Here is a 23,016-nt window from a genome sequence, read left to right as displayed (position 1 = left end):
AGAGGATACCAATGCTGGGTTACTCTCCACTCCTGTTTGAATTTCGAGGACGACAAGCCAGGTGCAAACTATACGTTGCCGAGAAAGGCCCATCGGTACTCAGCTGGAAGGACCAGGGTGCCCTTGGCATACAATTGAACCCGGGAGGAGTGGAGAAAATCCTATTGATGGACATGGAACAGGTCGACGACACCGAAGCTTGGCGCAGAGAGTACCCCAAGGTGTTCAATGGACAAATAGGTGAGCTGGTTAAATACCAACACCTCATCAAGCTAAAGGAGGGTGCTCAACCAGTTGTACACAAAGTAAGGAATATCCCTCTCAGGTGCAGAGAGGCGGTCCAGGCTGAACTGGATAGACTGGAGAAGAGTGGGGTAATACAGGCCATTGACAGCTCTGAATGGTTATCGCCATTGGTGGTGGCACAGAAGCCCAACGGGAAGGTGAGGCTATGTGTCGACCTTAGAGAACTGAACACAAATATCTTGGTGGACAAATTCCCCCTTCCCCGCATCAACGAGATGTTGGCCAAGACGAAAGGTGTGAAGTGGTTCTCCACGTTGGATCTGTCCTCCGCATACCATCAGGTGAAGCTCCATCACTCTTGCAGCCATCTCACGTTGTTTATTACGCCGTTTGGGTGTTACAAATTTGTCAGGATGCCTTTCGGATTGGCCTCGGCAGCTGCCGTATTCCAGAACCTCATGCACAGAGTCTTCAGGAAGATGGAGGGAGTTCAGTTCTTCCAAGATTACATCATGGTCATGGGGGCATCCAGACAAGAACACAACGAAAAGCTGCACCTGGTACTACGCACGTTGCAGACCAATGGATTGACGGCCAAGTGGTCCAAGTGCAAGTTTGGGGTTCAGTCCGTGACTTACCTAGGGCATGAAGTGAGTGAGAAAGGAATAGAGCCAAAGAGAGCCAACATGCAAGCTATTTTGGATGCACCCACCCCAGGGAAGAAGGAAGACGTCAGGTCGTTCCTGGGGATGGCAGAGTACTATAGCAAATTCATTCCCAACTTTGCCACCAAAACACATTGCATGCGACAACTACTTAAGGAAAAAAAATGGATTCCAATGGGAAGAGAAGGAACAGGAAGAATTTGCCGTACTCAAGCAGGAACTAGGCGCGACGATACCTTTGAAAGGTTTCGACCCGGATGCGAGTTCGATCCTCACTACTGACGCCAGTGATCGAGGTCTGGGGGCTGTGCTGATGCAGAAATCGGAGAACGGTGAGATGTCCACGGTCAGTTTCGCTTCGAGATCCTTGGCGCCCAACGAAGAAAAGTTTAGCGTCATTGAGAAAGAGATGCTAGCAGTAGTGTGGGGAATGGAACGATTCCGGCAATATCTAAGGGGAGCGAAGTTTCTAGTAAGGACAGACCACAAGCCGCTGGTAAAAGTATTGACTTCGAGCCGTCATGCCCACGCCACGCCCCGCATAGCAAAAATGACACTCAGGCTGTTGGACTTTGTATACGAAGTAGAACATATACCAGGACCACAAAATAAGGTGGCTGACTTTCTGAGTCGAGCAGCCGCACAAGAAGGCCCGGAGGTGCAAGTGACTCCTAAATGGGAAGGTTACGTGGTTGCTACCATTCAGCACATGGAAGGAGTAATCAGTGCCCAGGAATGGGAAGACGCATACAAAATGGACGAAGATCTGGAAACGGTCAAGGGCTCCGTGATCCATGGATGGCCAGAGAAGAGACATCTCAAGGAGACCTTAAGGAGATGTTGGGAGGTGCATGAAGAAATGTCACTAGGAGAAAACCCCCTTTTCCTACTCAGGGGTGACAAAGTAGTGCCCCCCCCAAGGGGTGATTCAACACTTACTGCACTTGCTGCACGAGGGTCATCAAGGTATAACTAAGACAAAAGCTCTAGCGAGGCAAATGTACTGGTGGCCAGCCATAGATTCCCAAGTGGAGCGTTATGTACGACAGTGCGAGTCTTGTGCCAAGGCGGACAAATCACAGTGCGTCCTAAGGCCACAACTGGGAAGGTTTCCCATTCCGGAAGGTCCTTGGGAAGTAGTCTCCATCGACATCGTGGGGCCCATTCTAAATGCAGAATGCACACCAAAGTACGCAGTGGTGTTGATTGATAAGTACTCCAAATGGCCAGAGGTCGACGTACAAGAGAGCATGGACACGGACGCAGTGATAACGTTTCTAAGGAACATCTTTCTCAAAGAAGGCATTCCTAAAGTAATCATCAGTGACAATGGCCCTCAATTTACCTCAACGAAATGGGAAGCGTTTGTATCAAGAAACGGAATAGAGGTCAAACACACTCCAGTATATCACCCTTCTGGAAACGGGCAGGTTGAACGCTTCAACAGGGTGATCATGGGAACTATTCAAGCAGCCATCAGTGACGGATTGGACTGAGAGAAAGAGTTGCCTAAAATGTTGTGGGCTTACCGCATAACTCCGGGCAGCACAGGGTACAGCCCGTTCAAAGTTCTGAGAGGGAGAGACCCTTTTACCAAGGACAATGCCGTGTGGAGGAAGATGGTTGTGCAGAGCAAATGGTCTCCAGCAGTCGTCAGGAGAAACTTGGAAAGGGCACAGGAGACATACACTGAACACTTTAACAAAAGACACAATGTGCAAGGAGTAACATTAGGGAAAGGTGATTGGGTAAGAGTGAAAGTAGCCACACTCAAGAGAAAAAGGGACAGTAAGTTCACACCACCCCTTCAAGTACTGGAACCATATGCAAGATCAGCACTCCTCAGCGACGGGAAAATATGGTCGCAAGACAGGATGGCGAAGTGCAGTAAGATTCTAAATTGGGGCAACGAGACGTGTGAGGAAGAGGAGAATGTAGAGGAAAGAGAGGAAGGAAGTGGAGAAAGGAGGAATGAGCAAGAAGAAGAAGGCGTACAGCAAGTTGATATGGGAAAGAGAGCGGAGAGAGGAAGAGAAGAAAATGGAGGACTTAAGGCAGTGAAGAGAGAAGGAAAGGAAGAGATGAACACGAGCGACGAAGGTGAGAAAGCAGGGACTAGTAAGGTTACAGAAGGACAAAGAAGGGAACAGCATGATCGCGCCAACACGACAAGGGCAGGAAGAACAGTGAGGAAGCCGGAGAGATTTAAGGACTACGAAATGGACTACTAGTAAGACTGTTTGTTTAAGGGTTGCATAAAGGAGGAAGATATGTGGTGACGGTCTAGCTTATCTAGCCGGAACCGGAAGGGAGGAACAGGAAGCGGAAGGCGGCCATTTTGTTTATCGGCGCCGACCGCATCCAAGATAGTGGTTATCCCGGCGCTCCGGGGAAAATAAAGTTAAAAGAAAGAAGTTCCCGGCTCCTGTAATTATTATAAAGGGAACTTCCACACTGGGACATTGATTTTCGTTTAAGTTTGCAATTCACAATACTTCCATTTTTTTTAGACTGGGGTCAACTCAGTACAGCCCTAAGACCAAAACAGTTGTGTTTCAAATGCTAAAAGAAGGCTTAGCAACCCCACATTGTGAACAAAGATCACAGGCCCTAATGTATTAACGCATTTCCCGATAGACACAGATGGGTAAAAACCTGTGATTCATCAAGCCCATATTTAGCATCATACCAACATTGCACATGCACTGTTTCCTGTGCATGAGTAGCAACATAGCGAGCTGTCACCATGGCGAAGTCAGGCGCTGTCCCACGCCCATGCAATGTTCAAGTCAGGCTAACAGCCTTGCGCCGCCATGTACCGTGGCATCCTTTGAAGGAATGCGCAGCAGGTGCTGTCTCCTTTGGAGCGTCGTGGGAGCGAGAGGGGGAGTGGATGGCAGAGAACTCCTCAGAGTCCCGCCGCCCCCGCTCTTCATCCGCCATCTTTCTGGCAGGCATGCTCGCTCATGAGATGGCAGCAGCCAAGGCCTCCCATCCCTCGCATTCCTCCCACAGGGCTGTAATGCGGAGGGAAGGGATTAGGAGATTTGTTTGCAGAGATGCTGAGCTGGGATCTGCCAAAGGCTTTGACGTTCATTGAGCGGCAGTCAGAACAAAATGAAAGTTATGTGCGACAAAAGCCCGTGTTCGGAAGACGAAGATCCCCTTTCACTTGTCCAAAGCGTACAGCAAGAGAGGGCACCAGAGGTGTCAGATGAGTAAAGTGGGTGTGCATTTCTGCTTCTGTCTGTGCCTGCTGGGAAGCCTCGGGTTTCAAAGTAAGTGCCATGGAGTCACTTTCGGCGGGTCGTGGCTCTTTAAAACCCTCCCAAAGAGATACATACACAAAATACAATTGCCAGAGTGGAGGGTTCTGCTGTTTCGAAGGTTGTTCCCAACTGTGTACATGCATTGACAGTTGGGGTCTGCATAAAGTGCCTACTTATGGAAGTCCCTTTTTTACGGGTCTGCAAGATCACAACAGTTATTTTAAATCTTCATACAGAGGCCTCTTTTATGTACAATAAGATGTTTGGGCTTAAGTACACACACTGGTCTGCATGGACTAAAGTTGTGATCCATGGACATATATTTTTCTGTCTATCTATCTATCTATCTACCTATCTATCTATCTATCTATCTATCTATCTATCTATCTATCTATCTATCTATCTATCTATCTATCTATATATCTATCTATATATATGTGTGTGTGTATGTATGTGTGTGTGAGGGGCGAATATACAGGCACGTCCATAGTAAGAGGTCTGAATCATTGATTTTCTAGAAGTCACACCCAGTACTGGTGAATCTGTGAACGTGACCTCTGTGCTGGCTGTCAAACGCTCATCACATATTCACCTGAAAGAAGAGAGAATGTGCCAGGCCTCCCATGGCAGGGAAGGCAACAATGAGTGTGAGCAAAGGACAGCTGATGTAGGTTCAATCTCTCTACTAAGAAGTTTTGTTACGTCTGGTTCCACTGCTTAGCCTTGTTTTAGACATATTGTAATTAGTTCTTAAAAATATATGAGAAGTGTCCTTTGGCTTCACCCGGGGGAGTATTTCACTCTTACCTCTTACTATTGGCTATTGGGTGCCTCATTCTATCACCCCCACAATGTGTGAGGGACCATTTTACATCTGAAAGATACACTTAGTTACCACAGTGTCTAGGATATTACCACATATATGAATTGTATACAGAAAGCAGTCATTTGTAGGACCGGCTTGACAGTACAGTGTCCCCAGACCTATGTGATCATCAGAAAACGAGCTTTCATAAGCACTACTGAGAAAGGAGTTTAGACTCCGCCCACATGTTTATTCACTTTAGTACAGCATTTACTTCAGCCGAAATTGTATGCTTCCACTGAAAAACAGTTCTTTGCAATGCACTTATTAACTTGTTGCAAAAGCGTATGCTTAATATAGCTAGACAGTGTTGGTTATGGCGGTTAGCCAATAGTCAAGGTCGTAGGCCTAATCTATTTATCTGAAGAAATATGATAAATGCATTATGCCTGACATATTTATTGTGAAAAGCATTTGTTAAAATCAATAGACATTTTAGGGTGGATTCTCATTACTAGTTATTAAAGTCTGCAAAGAGGTATTTTTTTGCACGAAACCTGGCAGATTAATGTAGTATGTAAGTGTTTAGTGTAAGTTACCCTCTCTGATAACCCGAGGGAATAAAAAAGGTGCACTGTGTAAATCATTGTCAGGCCCTCTTAGAATAGATAGTATTTTGGTTTGTCAACAGTAATCTTGCAAAATCTGTAAATATATGACTTATGTTTGCCTCGTAGGAAAGCTTATGACTAGTACAGTAGCCCTGAGTTGGTACGGTGATAAACTGATGATAAGGCCTCTAGGCCTGATTGATAAATGGGTAAAAGTTATATCCGATACCACTGGCCTTATATGTTGTTTATGAAAAGTTATGACAAAGGCAGTGTGCCTGGCTTTTTTATTGTGAAAAACACTTGTTAAAACAAACTGACCTTTTACGTCGACTTGTTATCACATAGTGTTACAGGCTGTAGACAGTTATAATATTGCATACAATCCAATAAGTTGCTGTAGTAGGCAAGGGCTATGGTGATGGTCCTGCAACTCTGACACACTGCAGGGGAAGAAGGTTTTCACTGTGGTGATTCTTGTACAAACCTTTCAAGAGGGACTCTATGTGTACTGCCCAATGTAATTTTATAAAAAAGTAAAATCTTTTATAACCATAGACGTGATTGATAGCCTGCTTATAATCACTGCTAAAAGCTATCGGCCTTTTTGGCTCTTTAACAAACGTTCTGTCAGATTCCATAGGTATAGGTTTGATCTGTATATGAAGAATTAGAGTGAAAATGTGTTAGAGACATAGGGTCTTAAGGGTGAATTGTAATTACACTACGCTAAAGCCGGTAGGCAGGTATTTTGTTAACATGGACTCTCATAGTTTACCGTTGTAGGTTAGAGTTGTTCTGTTGGTGACCCACTCAAACAAACCATGGGGATACAAGATATGCACTATGATAATCCGTGTTCAGCCGTTTTAGGCGGTATTTTATATTACATTGACAACTGCAATTTTGTATATTTGTGTAATTTTAATATGGTCTACCAGATGGTTGTCTTGTGGGGAGACTTATGCTTTATACTCTAGAGTCTGAATTGGTTATGATGACAAGTAAATGAACCGGGCTATTTGTTCATTGGATTAACTAGGTTCATTGGGTAAAGTTATTTATGATGCCATACATAGGTCTGATCTGTTTATTGTGAAAATGTACAACATGTACAAAAAAGATAGTAGACCTGAATTATTATGAAATACATAAAATGATTTAGGCTGTTATATATTATGAAACTAACACCTTAAAGCTACTAGTTCTTTGAGAGAATGTTGTGCCATGTTAAAGCCTGCAGGTAGGTATTTTGTTATATGATACCTCACATATTATATGTGTAGTCTGTGACAAACAGACCCTTTGACAAACCCTAGGGGTAGAATATTTGCTATTTGCACTATAATAATTCCGGCTAAAATCAATTTGGAAGGCCTGGCAGACTTAGGTCATTGGCAAAAGCTTGGATAAAATAAATATTCAAAATAATGAACTATTTCTCAATCTCTTCCCCTCTTCTTGCCTCTTCTGTCATTGGTTTGTATTATTGCAATTCACACTCTGCTTCCATCCATGAGTGTGTACTACAGGGTCCAGTGAGTCCGCCCTCTTCAGTCATTGGTTCTTTTGCTCTATAAGTGACAGCATTTGTCTTATCAAAGGTGTACATCTGTCTGAAAATGAGTGAGCTTCAGTGCCAGGGCTGGTAGGACTGTTGCTCAGTTCGCCTGTTTCTCATTGAATAGGCCCTTTCCTTCCCCTATATTTCTCTCCTTCCTTTATGTTTGTTTTGTAGAGTATACTACCACTCCTTAGAGAGAGTTAAAGGCCGTTAACTCACCATATATTTCCTCTACAGTACACTATATCCCGGGCTGCAACTGCCTCTAAGCCAGGCCACCATCGTGAAATGGTTGTGTCCAAAGCGTAAGATTATTTACCATTCCAAAGCTGCCATCGTGTTATGGAAAATATGAGGGCCATGTTGGAGCTTAAAAACAATGATACACTATGAATAACACCATTGCAAAAAAAGCATCCCACTGTTATTTTGAGGTTTTTTTTCAATTGCAAGCATTTACCGGACATAGATATGCAGCTGCATGCTTTCTTTATTTTTGTAATTTATTTTGCATATGTCATTGAGCTGACATGTTATATTGAGGTTATGCAAGTGGGGGATTTCAAGAATTAGTCAGTGGGTTCAAGAATAGATGCTTGAGTGCAAACATGAGTGACAGGGAGTATGTGAAATGGCTTACTGATTGCCTAAAACCATAAATAACCTAAGAGGCTTTTTAATTTATAAGCCAGACCTATTAGCATAACCAATGCTTGTTTTACCTTTTACTCAGCCTTGGCAAAGCCAATAATAGGGCAGACTTTAATGTAATTAATATAATTTGTGAATACCTGTGTTAATGCATGTTAGCATATTAAGGTCAAATCTATGGCTCTGTCCAAATTTATTAATGCCCCTCACTTTAATAAGCCTGGGAATGTAGATGCTTTTGATCTTATTTCATGAGCATTGGTAGGTGTTTTGTTCGACAATTAGTAAAAATGTGAGGGTGCATGACGTTTATTTGATTGCATGGTTTATACATTTTCAGTTTCGATTAACTCAGTGGTACAGTGTGATATCTGTGCAAAAACGTCATTACTCTACTTGAGCACACCAAAATAATGCAACTTAAAAAAAAAGGTATGTATCAAGCTATGGAGACTGGGGCATTTCTCTTCAGCAGTATTCATGGGGGAATGTGTCTTAATTGAGCCAATGTACCACTATTCTGTGAAATGGGAATAACCCCTCTCCCAGATTTCAGAACTGTGGGTTCATTTCTGAAATTTCAGACTAGAATGTGAATTTGTGTGTGTATTCTAATGATGCAAGAAAAGCTCCATTATTCTGGAATAGAATGCTGGAGGAAAGCAGGCAGCAAATCTAGTGATGCACTTGCAACTGAAGGATTGGAGATGGTTTACCTCAGGAATCTCTGTGGGCTAGGAGGACTTGGTAGATTTCTGACATCTTCATCCAGCTTCAGGATCTGCTGCAGTTCTTAGGTGTTTCAACATAAACAATACGATGGATGTGATTGATGCTACATTATAAACAAAATGTCATTGGCCTGCCAAACTGCTGAGCGTCGGACATGTAACATTAAGATGTGGACAAGTGTCTCATAGCGCTCTGCGGTGCAATGTTCCAGCCACCCACAACCTTCAATGAATCCCACTTCAAAATAGTCACTCACTTTTACTCTGTTTACAAAACACTATTCAGTTAGTTTGGAAAACAGCACATAGCGTATGTCTCAAAAACAGCCCTGTGTTGCAGGGTTATCTTAAGCTTTGGTGGATAACTATCAGTCTAAACGTATGACAACATGAAAAGCACAAACCTCAGATGCTGCCAGGTAGATTCCTCTTGATGCATTCTCCACCGGAAGAAGGCCAGCTAGCCAGGCGGCCAGCATCACAAGGTGGAAAAGGCTTGGATGTCCTCCAGCAGCTCAACAGGTGTTGTTCCAAAGGTGTAAATCCGACTGTGGATCGCGCAGACCACCAAACACTTCTGGTGCCAATCACCATTCTCGAGTCATTTCTGCATTTCCACACTTTGGGGCTATCCCTCTTTTCATTTACTAGTGGGGCAGGTGTTGTTTACATCCTCAGTGCCATGCAGCAGTGACAAACAGCAGAAAGAGAAAGGGAAGCAGGGGGCCGTCCATTTTAAGACTGCTTCAAACTTGGTGTAATTACTCTCATGAGGGCGTTCTGGTTAAATTCCAGGAGCACCCACTTTCCCTAAGGCCCTGATTGATCTGAAAAGGTGCCTTCATACTGATGCAAAAGAAAACAATCCAGGCCCACAACAGAAGATGCTTCGGTTATGTGTGGTAACTGTGAGCACCCAGGATCAGTGCAGTCCTCATTGCAGCATGTTAAAAAAGCTAATTCCATCTAATGGCCTCTAACCACTCTTTCCTTTCAATTTAATTCCCGACTTTAGACTGGACTGTGTAGCAATGTCCTAGTCTGCAACAGAAACCAAGAGTGTACTACAAAAAAAGGTCATTAGAAAAAAAAACCTTCACTAGAAAATAAGACCCCATTGTTCCAGGTGTGTGTTTTTAAAGAAAGAAGAGCGTTGAACTGTTAGAAAAGGTGGACTATTCAGCGCTTTAATAAAATATCTTCGTAAGGAAATATAGCTACAATATTTAATAAATTAAGGCTCACATATATAAACGTACAATAACGTGTATTTTTCAGAAAAAAACTTTCCTGCTAGATTCAAAAGCACCAAATTCACTACACGTACTAGATAAACCATGTATGTTCGTTCACGATCAAGTGTAAAGTCTAAAAATAGTTTATTCGATGTTTGCTAGTCATTTTAGTGCTTTACTGAAGAAGTTTTTTTTTACAAAAAAAGTCCCTTTTGTTATGTGCGTGTATGTGTGTGTTTCTACGTGGGCAGTGGTGTGCATATATACATATTATTTGTATATTTACACGTGTATGCATACATATACATACGTGTCTGTGCGTGCGTGTGTGGCGTTTGAAAAAATACGTTCGAACTACAGTACAAAAAATCCATTCAGCCTTCACGAAAATATTCTCTTCACACGAAAACTTGTCTTCGGTTAAATAAAAGTGATTTCCTTCTCGCCAGCTCAAAATGTTTCTGCGTGCAGACACCTGCTGCAGAGTTGTTCACCCGTTTATTTTAAAAAATAAATAAATGATCTTTATGTCATGGAATAAAATCGGATCACTCCTGGACTTCTGGGCTTAGAAAATATATGCATGACCCCAATACTGGCAGAAGTGGTACAAAAACGTGTTCAACAGAAAATACTGTGCAACTGCTACCTATAGAGGGCCCTGTCCCTATAGTTTTTTTTTAGTTTGTTTGGTCGGCCTTGCCCGCTCCCTTTCGTCGTGTTCGTTCGAAAGCTCCTACAAGTCGGTCTCCCTGCTGGTGTCCAGGCACAGGGCGTACAGGGACTTGCGGAGGTCCACGGTGCTCTTGGCCTTGAGGTTGGTCTTCTCCAGGGAGCCCGTGCCGTTGTTGATGCCCTCCGTGGGGTCGGCGTGCAGGCCGGACTTGTTGAGGGAGGCACGGCTTGGGCTCTTCTTGAGCTCCTCGCCGCCGCCGCCGCTGCCCTGCCCGCTGCTGCCCTCGTCCTTCAGGATCACCTGCTCCTCGTGGTCCGTCTCCCGGTGGTAGAAGTAGTTGAAGTTGGAGACGATGACGGGCACGGGCAGGGCGATGGTCAGCACACCGGCGATGGCGCAGAGCGAGCCCACGATCTTGCCCCCCACCGTCACGGGCCTCATGTCCCCGTAGCCCACCGTGGTCATTGTCACCACCGCCCACCAGAAGGCGTCCGGGATGCTGGAGAAGTGCGACTGGGGGTCGTCGGCCTCTGCGAAGTAGACGGCGCTGGAGAAGAGGATGACCCCGATGAAGAGGAAGAAGATGAGCAGCCCCAGCTCCCGCATGCTGGCCTTCAGCGTCTGCCCCAGGATCTGCAGCCCCTTGGAGTGCCGGGAGAGCTTGAATATCCGGAAGACCCGCACCAGCCGGATGACCCGCAGGATGGCCAGGGACATGGCCTGCTGCCCGTTGTTGCCCTGCTGCTCGGCCAGCTCCGTGCCCAGGGTGATGAAGTAGGGGAAGATGGCCACAATGTCTATGATGTTCATGATGTTCTTGGAGAAGTCGGACTTGCTAGGGCAGGCGAAGAAGCGCACCAGCAGCTCGAAGGTGAACCAGATGACGCACGTGGTCTCGATGATGAAGAAGGGGTCTGTCAGGCTGCTGGGCAGCCCGGCTGGCACCTGCGTGCCGTTCTGGCCCTTGAGGGACTGGGGCTGCTCGCTCTCGTCCCGGAACTCGGGCAGAGTCTCCAGGCAGAAGGTGATGATGGAGATGAGGATGACCAGCACGGAGACGATGGCAATGCCCCGGGCCGAGCTGGAGCTCTCGGGGTACTCGAAGATCAGCCACACCTGTCGCTGGAACTCGTTCTGGGGCAGCGGCTTCTCCTCCTCCTTCAGGAAGCCCTCGTCCTCCCGGAAGCGCTCCATCGCCTCCTCGCCTAGCTCATAGAAGCGGATCTCGTCGGCGAAGACGTCGATGGAGACGTTGACGGGTCTCCGAATCTTACCCCCGGACTGGTAGAAGTAGAGGATGCCGTCGAAGCTGGGCCGGTTCCGGTCGAAGAAGTACTCGTTCCGCAGGGGGTCGAAGTAGCGCATCCTCTTCTCCGGGTCGCCCAGCAGCGTGTCGGGGAACTGGTTGAGGGTGGAGAGCTGGGTCTCGAACCTCAGGCCGGCGATGTTAATGATGACCCTCTGGCTGCTCTCGTGCTCCATGATGCCCATGTCGAAGCGGTGGTCCTCCTCATCGGGGTGGTGGTGCAGGTGGGCATGAGAGTCCTCCTCCTCCAGGCGGATGACGGTCTCGATGGCATTCTGGCTGCCAGGATGGTTCATGGTCCTCTCGCTAACTCTCAGGCAGTCGCCCACACCGCAAGCAGCGGCAGCACCACCGCCCCCGTCGCACCCTCCTCCAGTCCCCTGGGTCTGCTGCTGCTGGCAGATCCCACCGTCTTCCTCGTCTTTGCTGTACACGTTCAGCCAAGATGGTGCCGTGGGGATCTGCAGCAGGTCCATCCTCCCGGGTGCCCTACCTGCCATGGCATCATCGCGCTCTCCCGCACCCCGCGCCGGGCCGGCAGCGCCCCTGGTTTCCAGAGTCACCAAGGCGATCTCCATCCCGGCGCCACTAGAGAGCCATCTGCCCTGGGCATGCTGCTGGCTCAGCGGCTCTCCAACTCCGGCTCCAAAAACTCGCACTTCATGGACCAGCCACAGGTGGGGGAGAGCCGAGCCCGGCCCGGAGAGCCGCCGGCGAACCCGGCCTGGAACCCAAAATACCTCCTATTGTGGGAATTACGGCTCGTGCAAGCCCCTAATGTTTATGAGCAGCGAATAAACCACACAAGGAGAGGGGGGAGAGGGGACCCGGATGAAAAAGCAATCATCATCCCTGACGTCAAAGAGGCGCTTTCCCTCCATCCATAGTTACCAGCATCCCTCTGAAGCAGATGCAGCCCTCTCCAGCGAGAGCAATCTGTTCATCTCTATCTCTCGGCGGCTCATCCTCCGCCCACTGCCGCGCCCCCTCCTCCACTGGCAGAGAACAGCGAGGGGGCGGGGGGCAGCCTTTCTTCCCGGCTCGATCGGCAGGTACCAGAGGTAGCTTGGGGGGCGGTTCCTACCTCCAGACACGGGGCATGTCCCAGTTACAATCTACGGGAGGGGGGACCTGTGCCCCCAGTCACGCTTACCCGGTGCCCACCCACAGTCCTGACCGAGGGGCTTTATTTCCAGACACTCGCACATGCACTGGGAGGGGTACCTCTTCCCCCAGATGACAGAGTCGTGTGCCTCCGTGGCGTGGCTAGCGAGGCTGTTTTGTGAGAAGGCTCGGGTCTCGATCTAGGTATCGGTGGCCCCTGGAGGGGCAGAGCCAAAAAGGGTACTTGCGACAGGTACCCGCTGCAGGCTCAGAGAGGGGACAGTTGCAAAGTGTATCACTAACGGAATGTACCATTGTGGTTACGGGGGCGTTTTTAGGAGATATCAACCTGCTTCTTTTCATGAGCTACAGGTGCCAATTTGGAAGAAGGAGTGTGCCCCATGTCCTTTCACCGTGAGCAGAGGCAGGAGGGGGGAACCAAGGCTCCCTTCTGGGAGGATCCGTTCTACCTCCGTACATGATGCAAGCGCTAGAACTGAGAAGAGGCGCTAACCAGAAAGAAGAAAGTGGCACCCTCTGGCAGAACAATCCTTTCTTTAATTTCAACGACTCGTATGGGCCAGTATATATATTCATTATGTTTAGCCACCACTGCTACAGGTGGGAGCAGAAGACGGGTGCAGGGAGGAGGGGTGTCTACCTCCAGATATTGGCATGGGATGCAGGTATGGGCCAGTACTCTGCACCGGGAGGTCGCAGATTTTTACCCCCGTCACAGGAGCCAGATTCCGATGCGGAGACCGTAACCCAACCTGGCGAAGTGAACAGTTCTACGCCCAGGCAGAGGCGGTTCTGGGAGATGCGCTTCTGCCTTCAGATATCAGAGATGGGCTGTGCCGGCTGAGGGAGGGAGGGAGTTACGAGTAGGTCCCTGGGAGGAAGCTCTGTACTGTACCTATGGGCACACGGGAGGCGTGGAAGTGGGAGTCGTACTGCCGGTAGGCTTAAAACAAGCGACGGGGTTGAGAGGAGCCCCGTAGCCCATTCTCAGCCCCCTTGCGCGGTAGGGTGTTGTTTTACTGTACTGGCAGTACTGCTGTCAATCCCACGCCTCCAGGTGTGCCAGTGCCTGGGCGGAATGGTTCGCATAGGTGAGAACGCCTGGAGGTGCATTTCTATTTTCACGCACACTTGGGCTTCGGTCCCCGGGCAACGATGAGCCCGGCCTGGACACCAAGGCTGCGATCTGCCCGTATTGAATTTCACGTGTTTTCGACACTGACCTATTTATCTACTCCGCGCTTACAAAGCCAATGTGTGTGCTGAGCCCAACGAGTTTATCTTTCGTTCATATCAGCGCGATGCCTTTAGCGATTGACAAACCTTGCTTGAAAAAACGTCAACCGTAAAATAAAACGCACCACAAAACAAACGAAACGCTTTCAGTCATATTTTGAGTTGCACCCCACACAGTTCTTGGTCAAAACAAGCGAGCATTGCCACCCACAGTCCATCGAGCTGTGTTTGTCTGGACCGCCGCTTGTTGTACTGGTTACCATGGTACATAGAGGCGACTGTCTATTAATAAACGGTGCACTGGGTTCCACACCAGGTACTATTTTGATGATTACGCGAATTTCCACGCACATATTGCACCCCGTGCAGAGCGGGGCGCCTGCCCTGTTTTCTACACAACCAGAGTGCACATGTGTGATTGGCATGCTGCCAGCACAGGGGCACACGTAACGCGTCTCAGAATGGCATTCTCTTGTTACCTGAGGTAATGTAATATGCAGTACAGGTGTGAACAAGTGTGTGTTTTATTTATGGCGCTGCGCTATCAGCGGAAACAGCACTAACTAGAAATACAACCCCTGTCATGTAGATTGTGCGACCTGGGTGTCACGGGGGTTAAATATAGAGCACTGTTTATGGCCGTCTACAACAGAGTGGAAAATCCCTTCTCCCGTCTTCTGTTTTCGATGGAATGGAAGGAAAAATGGCTTGCCATTTGGAAGGCGGCGGCAGAGGACGCTGGTCTGGGGAGGGGGCGGGGGTGTTTATATAAAGCTGTACCAGATGTCGTGGCCCTTGGGACCGGCAATATTTCCCTGCGCGCAGTCGGCAGTTCCCATAGGATTACAACGCGTGCTCTTAGATATAGCAATGTACATCCAACTCCACATCATTTCACGGCGAGAGACCGAGTAAGGCAGACCCTGCTGCTGCTGGGGGTGTTAGCCCATGCGACGAGAGCCGGTGACAGTAGGGGGTGCCTGGGTCCGAGAGGTCAGACAGCCTCCATTGGGACCTGCACGTGCTTGTTAACAAGAACGGGGACTGCAGGGGGCGCCGAGAGACCAAGTGATAACGCAGAGCGAAGACTTGTCAAACATAGATACTCATTCCAAACAATACAGCCAACACGCGTGTTTCGTCATTGCAAATTCTCCAAATGACTTCATCAGGGCTTTAAGCAACTAGTTCCTTAAAGGACTTCTTATTGTTATCGAAGGTCCACAGAGCTCATGTATAAATAATCCTATATCAAAAACCTTTTTGGCGTGCAGCACCGGTCACACATGCTGGGAGCTGCTGTTCCAAGTAAACAGGCCCGGCTCTAGGAATTTTTATTTGGGTGGGCCAAGGGTCCTTTCAGGTGGGCCACCGCAGCAGTCACGGCCTGCTGGGGGGGGGGGGGGGCGGCGTCGTGCTGGGTTTAATTTAATAATACTAATATTTTAATTAATCAGCATGGAGAAGGACAGAGTGTGCACGACTGGTTTGGTGCGCCTCCAGAGGGTCGACCAAACGGTCTTTACGTATTCAGGAGTGGGCACCACAGACCACTGCCTGCTCTTAAAAAATGAATCCCATGTAAGGTCCCTTTGATGGGAAGAGGAGTTTTCTGAGGTGGGAGTATAATGCAAGTAACACAACCCAGTCTCCCTCATTGCCAGTCTTCAGAGAAAGTCTCTCTTCATTACTACCTGAAGAAACCTGATTATATATTTTCTACCATCTGTCTCCCGTGCACCCTAGCTCATAGCTGACCTTGGGCCCCAACCCCATCTCAGCCACCATCCAACTCCATTTTCATTATTCCCAATAAAGAAAACATTAGGAAAATTACCCTCAAACTTAAATCATTGAATATAACAATGAAAAAATAGCACACACTTTAAAATATATTCCTCAGTGGGCCTAATGACCCGACTGCTAATTAAATAAACAAAAACAGAAAGGCCATGATAGGACCGGCTTTAGCGCTGATGCGAAAGTCTTTATTGGTGCCCTATCACTGACCTCTTTCCCCGTAGATACCTTTACTACCACCCTCTAACATTGCCCTTCATCTCTCCATAGCCTGTCCCCTCATGCGCTCCTCCTCGGATGTCCTCACTGCCACCCTCCAATAGTGCCCCACATCTCTATGTAGCCCCCCTACACCCCACCGCCCCCTCCTTGGATTCCATCATTGCCACCCTCCACCAGTGCTCCTTAGCGCTCCATAGCCCCTCCCTCATTACCCCCTCCTCGGATGCCCTCAATGCCACGCTCCACCAGTGCCCCTCATCTCTCCACAGCCCCTCCAACTCATGACCTACTCCTCAGACTCCCTCACTACCACCCTCCACCAGTACCCCTCATCTCTCTGTAGCCCCTCTCTCATATGCACTTCATTGGTTGTGTAGTGCTACTTATAGTGTAGGGTGTTACAGTACTTTACATCGTACCCACATTATTCAGAGACAATGAATCATACAAGTATGTAAATCAGCCTATAGGGAATGTTGCATAGGCCAATGAGGATTACCAGGAGTAGGAATCACATGTCATCCATACTGGTGGGCATCTTTTAAGAGAGTTTGGTCTGGAGAAGTACAAACACAGGATTTAAAGCATACCCCAGTAATGGTGGGGGGGGGGGGGGGCTTTAATGATATTAAAATGTATATCTGCCCTAACAAACTCTATATAGCAACATTAGAATAATGAAAGACTGGGGAAATATTAACTACACACAAAAAAAGTTCTAATTATACCTTTCAGGTTTGTATGCGGCTCTTTGATGACAGTTCATAGGTCACTGTCATGTTAGAATTGTAACTTCTGAACTGCAAGGAACAAAAGGATCTCTGTATGCAAGGCAGTAACCCACTGAGCTGTCCACATAAACTACAGTTTATCTGCATTTCAAGACTACCAACAGACAAAGGGTTGCTCTCCAGCAGGATAATTAATCACCAGAGTTATCTGGACATTTTTACTGTTGTCTTGCATTCCTGTAAATAAAAAAAAAAAAAGATTTGTCACCTTCGCCATGCCCCTATTCTACCTGCACGAGTGAGCAGAGGCACAGCCCAACTTTGTAAAACAAGATGCGTGATTGGGGGGGGGGCTGTGAGAAAGAGCCCAGGCCTAATCACGCAACTCCTAAAAGAAGAAGAGGAACGTTTTAAATTTCAGTGGCCAGTTTCTGTTGGCCTTCTTAATATCGCTGCCAGTGGCGGCTAGTGACATTTGAAAGTGGTAAAGCGTAAAGTTAGGGATGACTTAAGTAGCAAGCGAGCACTTCATTTTCTTTTACTCTACTTTAGCCTTATTATTTTGAAGACTGTGTTGCTCCATCAAAAGGGTCCCATCACACCCATTTCAACAGAATCACAATTACAACAGGAGTATGTGACCAATTTGTGCTCTCTGCCGAGAGGCCAAGAATGGATGGTCATGTATTCTGAACACGTTTTTGACTGACTGCAGGCACTGTGAGAAAAGTGCAGTGCTCTCAGTCTCCGCTCCAGGGCTCTCAATTATGGCATAAACACATAGCGCTGCTGGTGCGACTCGATCCAAAGGACAGGTGCCTGGAATCTTGAGTGATCTGATTTATAAAGCGCTGTCTGCCACATTACACGTTTAATGTTGCCATATTATTGGAGTGCTTTGCCTGAACACCAGTTACATTACACAAGGAGAACACATTCAGTTTTGGTTTCCACGCGCAGATCAGAGGCTATTCCACTTTTCACCCAGTGATTGGCTGTCATTAAATAAAGCAAGTCTGTTTCAACGTCATTAGGAGCTGAACATTTGCTACAGCACGGTTCTTAATTTAAGGAAAATCCTCGTGAAGATTTTAAGCATTTTCTGAAAATACGCCACTTCCCACCTTGAGGAAAATGTCCTCACCGAATGTGGGTAAATAACTGCCTCCCGCATTTTAAACAGAATCTCTGCTGCATCCAGTTTGCCTGGATGAGCGCTGAATGTGCCTGATATCATCAATATGGCATTAAATCTAAAATGGTAGAATCTCTTCAGCAAAGCCTGACAGAAATCCTTGAGAGACCCGGCATTGCACATGCACGACTTCCTGTCATTGGAGAGTTTCGTAGTTTTAAGTGGAAGATAGGATTGGATCCTAGCTGACGACGGTCAAAACATGGCAAATAATCTCCCCCCCCCTTCTCCCACCCCAGGGGCGCAACAAGAGGCAAATTTCGGGTGGGGGCTACCAAAAATTTCGGAGTGGGGCTTTTTCTTCCAGCAGTATGCAGGGGCTCTAAGAAGGGTATTAAAAACAACAAAGCCTCATTAGCACGTAAATGGTCTTTTGAAAGACCTGTGAAGTAATGGGGTGCGGCTGTTGTGTGCCCGGGAAGCTCAGCCGCGCTGACACACACGAGGGGGAGGGGGGCGAGAGCCAAGGTTCATGTTTGGGTGGGCCAGGCTAATATTTGGGTGGGCCTGGCCCACCCGGCCCACCCGCTAGAACCGGGCCTGCAAGTAAATAGAGGGAATTTACAGCCAATTAGAGATGGTACATGATATGGCCACCAGACCTATGGCTACTAACTGAATTTGGATTACGAAAAAGGTTTTTGATACGGGATTATTGATACATGAGCCCTGGACCTTCAATAACAATAAGAAGACCTTTAACAAACTAGTTGCTTAAGTCCTGATGAAGTCATTTGGAGAATTTCCCTTGACGAAACACGCGTGTTGGCCTGAGAAGGTATTCGCGCGCTGCATCGCGCTTTGCGCCTCATTGTGCCTCGCTACTATTTTAACTAACCTGGTATCTATTTTAGTTCATTTTTTGTTGCATTTTCCCCTGGTTTTAACAGGACTTATTCTACCCCCCCTTACCTGCACTTTAATCGGCTCCTCACCGCTGTTCAGGCGGGTCCGGTTCCTGGGGTGGGATTCTCTTTGGGCGCCATCTTGGAGTGGTGTTCACTCTTTGGGTGCCATCTTGGAGTGGTGTTCACTCTCCGGGGTTGTCACTGATGAGCGTTCTAGCGCTCCAGCTGAGTGGAGGGACGCCTATTTAAGGCGACCTGCCTCGTGGTCTTCCCTGAGAAGGTATTCGCGCGCTGCATCGCGCTTTGCGCCTCATTGTGCCTCGCTACTATTTTAACTAACCTGGTATCTATTTTTGTTCATTTTTTGTTGCATTTTCCCCTGGTTTTAACGGGACTTATTCTACCCCCCCTTACCTGCACTTTAATCGGCTCCTCACCGCTGTTCAGGCGGGTCCGGTTCCTGGGGTGGGATTCTCTTTGGGCGTAATCTTGGAGTGGGGTTCACTCTTTGGGCGCCATCTTGGAGTGGTGTTCACTCTTTGGGCGCCATCTTGGAGTGGTGTTCACTCTCCGGGGTTGTCACTGATGAGCGTTCTAGCGCTCGAGCTGAGTGGAGGGACGCCTATTTAAAGCTCCCTTCAACGCGCAGCGGTATCGCGCAGCGGGCGCGCCTTCGCTGCGCCTGAGTCGCGCCAGAGTCCTGCCCGTCCGCGCCCGTCAGCGCTAAGGCATTGCGGGTCGTGGCAGGACTCAATGCCCCTTCCTACCATTATGCCATCACCTATAATTAGGTATCAAAGGGAAGAGCTGTTGGCCATTCGGGGATTGTGCACTGTCTGTGATCTCCCCCCAGTGGCCCCAACTTGTGGCCCCTATCGTTGCACCTGTGGCGTTTGGGCATTGGACACTCCGTCGCGCATTTGTTCCTTGAATTTACCAGCTGGGCAGAAACACATGCCACGGAAGCGGGATCTTGACATCTGGAATTTGAATGTCAGGTCACTGGTTAAACATTATCAGGAGATATATGATCTCCTTAAAACAGAGGCCCCTGACGCGCTCTTTATGACCGAAACGTGGCTGCAGGACTCGGACTCCTCCATACTGAACCTCGCTTTTCCCCCTGACTATGCTATCTTTACGCTTAATCGGGGTACGAGAGGAGGGGGAATTGCAATGGCTGTTAAGTTGTCTTACCCATGTGAATGGAAAGCCCTTAAACTTCCCGGATGTGAATGTGCTCTGTTTAAAATTTTGTTTAATCATCACTTCACCTTTTCGGGCCTTTTAATTTACCGCCCTCCGGGCTGCGATGCTGCCTTTATGGCTGCTCTCCCAGATCTAATTAGTACGGAGGCATTAGGATGTGCGAATTTTAATGTCCTTGGTGACCTCAATCTCCATTTGGACTGTCTATCTTTGCCCGCTATTCGGAGTTTTTCTGCCGATCTAGAGGCCTTGCAGTTTTCCCAGCTGGTGACCTCTCCTACACATCGAGATGGCCACATACTTGACCCGTTTTTTACCAACTTAGAGGGTATTAGAGTACTTTGTCCCATTCAGTTGATTTGGACAGATCATATGCTGGTGAAGATGATTGTCCCTATGTCCGATCCTCCTTTTATATCTAAGGATAAAACAATCCTTAAACGCCGTTGGAATAAATTAAAACTGGAAGACTTTTATCGTTTTTTGGAGAAAGCGCCCCTGGGCCCGGTCATTAATGTCGATGATGGGTACGACACTTTCTGTGTGTGGATTTCTCACGCTCTGGACTTTTTGATCCCTTTGGTATGGTCTAAACAGGGCGCTAAAGAGCATAGCCCTTGGTATGACGATACCTTAGCGTCCCTTAAAAGAGCCTGTAGGCAGGCTGAACGGCTTTGGAGAAAATCATTTGATCCTGAGCTTAAGGCCTGCTACTTTACTAAAACTAAGATCTACCACAGAGCGGTATGCAGAGCCCGTGCAGCTTATTATGCTCAGGAGTTTCTGAATAGCCCTAACCCCTCGAAACTTATAATCAAGGTTTTAAAGGACTTAGTGGTTAAGAGGACAACGGCTGTAGAAATATGCTCAGATTCCCATTGTGAGGGTCTGGCCTCTTTTTTTCTCGAGAAGGTGCAAGCCATATATCGAACCTTCCCTATGGTCTCGTCCAATTTAGTGCGAGACAGCTGTGTCGTGAGAGATAGTGAGTGTCTCGACACCCTGCCTTCCATGACAAGGGAGGCTTTTGATCATTTGAGTTTAAAAATTAAGTCGGGCTCTCCTACAGATCCGCTTAAACCGGCTCAGCTTAGGACTATGCTGCCGCTATGCAGCACTCTGGTGTTGTCTTTAACCAACCTGTCATTATCCTCAGGTGTAGTGCCTACTAGGTGGAAGCAGGCCATAGTCACACCCATATTGAAGAAGGCTACCCTCGATCCTCTCAAACCTGAGAACTACCGCCCGATCTCCTTGCTTCCTTGGGCCACAAAAGTTGCTGAGGCCCATGTGAACGGTATCCTGGCAGACCATCTTACCAGAGCTAACATCTTAGACCCAACTCAGAATGGGTTCCGTGCGGGCCACAGCACGGAGACGGCCCTACTTTCCATGGTCGAACATCTGCGATCTGTGTTTGATGCGGGTCGGACAGCGGCACTATTATTATTAGATCTGAGTGCCGCGTTCGACACTGTATCGCACAGGATCTTACTTCAGCGACTGGAGAAAGTAGGAGTCAAGGGCTCTGCCCTATGCTGGTTTCGATCCTTTCTTACGGATAGGTCGTTCCAGGTTGCGATTCCACCTGGCAAGTCTAAACCGTACCCGTTGTCTCTGGGGGTCCCACAGGGGTCTTCGTTGAGCCCCACTCTTTTTAATCTTTACGTGAGACCGCTGGCTGCGGTCGTCAGGCAATGGGGCCTGACGATGGTCTCATATGCTGATGACACGCAGCTGGCGGTCACGTTGAGTGGGGACTCTGATGTGGAGGCCCTCAGGTTCCGGGACGGCTTACGGGCAGTGGCCAAATGGATGAACTCTAACTGTCTCCAGTTGAACACCAAGAAGACAGAGGTCATGGTGGTAGGCAAACAAGTGGGGTTGTGGGGCGACGACTGGTGGCCTTCTGAACTGGGTGTGACCCCCTCTCCGGTATCGGAGATAAAAAATCTTGGGGTTTGGCTTGATCCAACACTTAGTTTTATCCGCCACACCAAGAGGGTGGCGGCCTCTTGCTATGGCGTTATTAGAGGACTAAGGCCTATAATGAGATTCTTTGATGCCCCCACCAGACAGCTGGTGGATCAGGCATCAGTACTGTCTCGACTGGACTACGCCAGCTCGCTCTTGGCCGGAATAAATCAGGCTGAACTTATTCGTCTGCAGCGAGTTCAAAATGCTGCGGCCAGAATAGTGGTAGGTTTGCCTAGGCGGTGCTCGGTCTCCAAGACGATGCACTCGCTTCATTGGCTCCCTGTAACTCAGAGGATTAAATTCAAGGTTCTCTGCCTGGCATTTAAAATCCTCAAAGGTATGTCTCCCCAAATTCTGGCGAATCTTTTAATTCCTTATGTCCCTTTGCGGACTCTGAGATCTTTGGGCCAGAACTTGGCAGTGGTTCCACGCTTCAGGCTGAGTAGAACTGGCGGCCGCTCCTTTCGAATACTGGCAGCGAAGTGGTGGAACCTTCTCCCTTCTGAGACTCGGGCAATTGATGACCTTCTTCAGTTTAGACGCGCTATCAAAACCTTATTGTTTGTCTAAATTTAGGTTCTTCTCTGCGCCAGACTGATGTTGTGTTGTGTTTGCCTTCTTATAGCGCCAGGACGCCCCTTTGCTGGGGCAGCTGTTGCGCTGTACAAATATTAATAACATAACATAACATAACATATTTTTTGAAATGAGGATCTATATTTGACAAGTCTTCGTTACGAAATCTGAAGAAATACTGAAATAAAAAAACTATGGTCACAGATTGGATGTTATGGAACGTTATTTTGAATTATAACTTTATTGTATAAATACTAAGATATACTTAATGCTGAGGAAAATCCTTTACAGAACTTTTGTCTGTATCAATTGCTAGCAGTTGCCATTTTACAGCATGG

General features: G+C 47.8%; 1 protein-coding gene across 1 annotated transcript in view; it reads right to left on the bottom strand.

Moving 5' to 3' along the window:
• LOC144770064 (potassium voltage-gated channel subfamily A member 5-like) overlaps positions 1-12,474 on the bottom strand; it is a 488,637-nt gene extending 476,163 nt beyond the window's left edge. Inside the window, exon 1 of the mRNA XM_078654297.1 lies at positions 8,947-12,474. Coding sequence (XP_078510423.1) covers positions 10,514-12,337 — 1,824 coding nt within the window. The 5' untranslated portion in view covers positions 12,338-12,474 and the 3' untranslated portion in view covers positions 8,947-10,513. The remainder of the gene's footprint in view (positions 1-8,946) is intronic.
• Between the last annotated feature and the right edge of the window lie 10,542 nt (positions 12,475-23,016).

This window comes from Lissotriton helveticus, chromosome 1_1, assembly GCF_964261635.1.
Source record: "Lissotriton helveticus chromosome 1_1, aLisHel1.1, whole genome shotgun sequence".
NCBI lineage: Eukaryota > Metazoa > Chordata > Amphibia > Caudata > Salamandridae > Lissotriton > Lissotriton helveticus.
Note: the sequence above shows the minus strand (reverse complement) of the source record. Positions and strands in the feature narration are given on the sequence as shown.